This window comes from Austrofundulus limnaeus, unplaced genomic scaffold (assembly GCF_001266775.1).
Source record: "Austrofundulus limnaeus strain Quisiro unplaced genomic scaffold, Austrofundulus_limnaeus-1.0 Scaffold1142, whole genome shotgun sequence".
Taxonomy (NCBI): Eukaryota; Metazoa; Chordata; class Actinopteri; order Cyprinodontiformes; family Rivulidae; genus Austrofundulus; species Austrofundulus limnaeus.
This window is the reverse complement of record NW_013953544.1, coordinates 51544-53240: the sequence shown is the minus strand read 5'-3', so window position 1 is coordinate 53240 and position 1697 is coordinate 51544. Positions and strand designations below refer to the sequence as shown.

General features: G+C 36.7%; 1 protein-coding gene across 1 annotated transcript in view; it reads left to right on the top strand.

The window, feature by feature from the left end:
* The window catches only part of stxbp1b (syntaxin binding protein 1b), a gene marked incomplete at its 3' end in the record, with an annotated part of 44567 nt that overhangs the window by 36727 nt on the left and 6143 nt on the right, over positions 1–1697 (top strand). Inside the window, 1 exon segment of the mRNA XM_014030921.1 lies at positions 341–426. Within this exon segment, the coding sequence (XP_013886375.1) occupies positions 341–426 (86 nt within the window).

The window sequence follows — 1697 nt, the reverse complement described above, 5'->3', positions numbered from 1 at the left end:
AGATAGATAGATAGATAGATAGATAGATAGATAGATAGATAGATAGATAGATAGATAGATAGATAGAGATATAATGGATGGATGATGGATAGATGGATGATGAATAGATTGATGATAGATGGATGATGAATAGACGGATAATAGATGGATGATGAATAGATTGATGATAGATGGATGATGGATAGATTGATGATAGATGGATGATGAATAGATGGATAATAGATGGATGATGAATAGATTGATGATAGATGGATGATGAATAGACGGATAATAGATGGATGATGAATAGATGGTATCTTATGGAACAACTGAAAGATGAAGTGTATTCGTTTCTTCACAGGATGCCATTGAGGACAAACTTGACCCTAAGCTGTATCCATACATCTCCCAGCGACAAGTATCTTCCAAAGCCAGCGCTCCATCAAGGTGTGTCATTTTTACAGCATAAAACACTAAAGACTGGCCCAGACCTTCTTATATTGCTTAAGTGAGAAGAAACTCTTACATACTAAGGATGTATTCACACCAGCCCTGTTTARTCTGYCTTTTTGGAATATATTCTTTGATTTAACATTGTTTTARTACAGAACACATAAAACACATTTAACCACTTGCTCAAGTACAAAATTTACTTCTATTATTTTTCTTTGTAAATGATCCATTTTTCCCATTTCCTGTCTATTTGTGATGCTTGTAGTTTTAWACTGTGTCAGTTTTTCCATTCTAAATATACCTTCCACTATTGCAGTTCATTGGTTTGTTAATGGTGCTTCAACTTTCCTCCAGTTCTTCGTTATTGCCTTCCTTGCCGCTATCAGCAATATTCTTACTACATACTGTATTTATTCAAGTCTTGAATAATTCCCCCTGAAAGTTTAYCAAATATAGTACCTTTGGCTTTAGTGAAACTTTGTATCCTAAAACAGCATCCAAGACATCACAGATCATTTCCCAAAACCCATACTGTAGGTCTAAAACTGGCTGAGTTATGGTCAATTTAGCATTTTAGCTATAGCGGCCATCTTGGATWTTTGATTTGGCTTCAATGTGTGATGAAGATTGTTCTCAGCTACCRTAAATTTCTGCYTAAAATATCTTAAAATGGCACAGTTATTGCAATTTCAAATTAGCTGTGGTGGCCATCTTGAATCTTTATTTAGCATTCAGAACTTGACAAAGTTTCTTCTTGCCTCAGCCAATCAGAAGACCAGATTGTGATGTTGTTACAGGAACACAGTTAGAATCACAAACAAATMTTTTGTTTGTACTTTTAAGTTTTTACAGTGCTTTATGTCAGAGACATGACAAGTTAGAAACGTTTTTTTCTATGATCTGAGACTGACAGATTTGACATGGAGGCAATTTTACTGTACACCTTAGACATTTACTCATAACCTCATAACCTCATAACATTTACACATAGGAACTTGGGAGTAGGCACTTATGCATGTAAGGGGCAGCATGGGACAGTCTCGCCACAGATGCCTGTGCCCACTCACGTTGTTTGCTTTTAGACATTTAGGGTAGGGTTGGAGCTGGGGTGGAGGGGAAACTGGCATAGTGCTGGCCTCTGCCCTGTCTTCTTCCCCGTTTTAATTGCATTATAGAACATCACGAATCAACAGTACATCTGAGGGTGGGGGTGTGTGTGTCGGGGTCTTTTTTTTTTTTTTTTTTTTTTTTTACTCCTCCGTTCC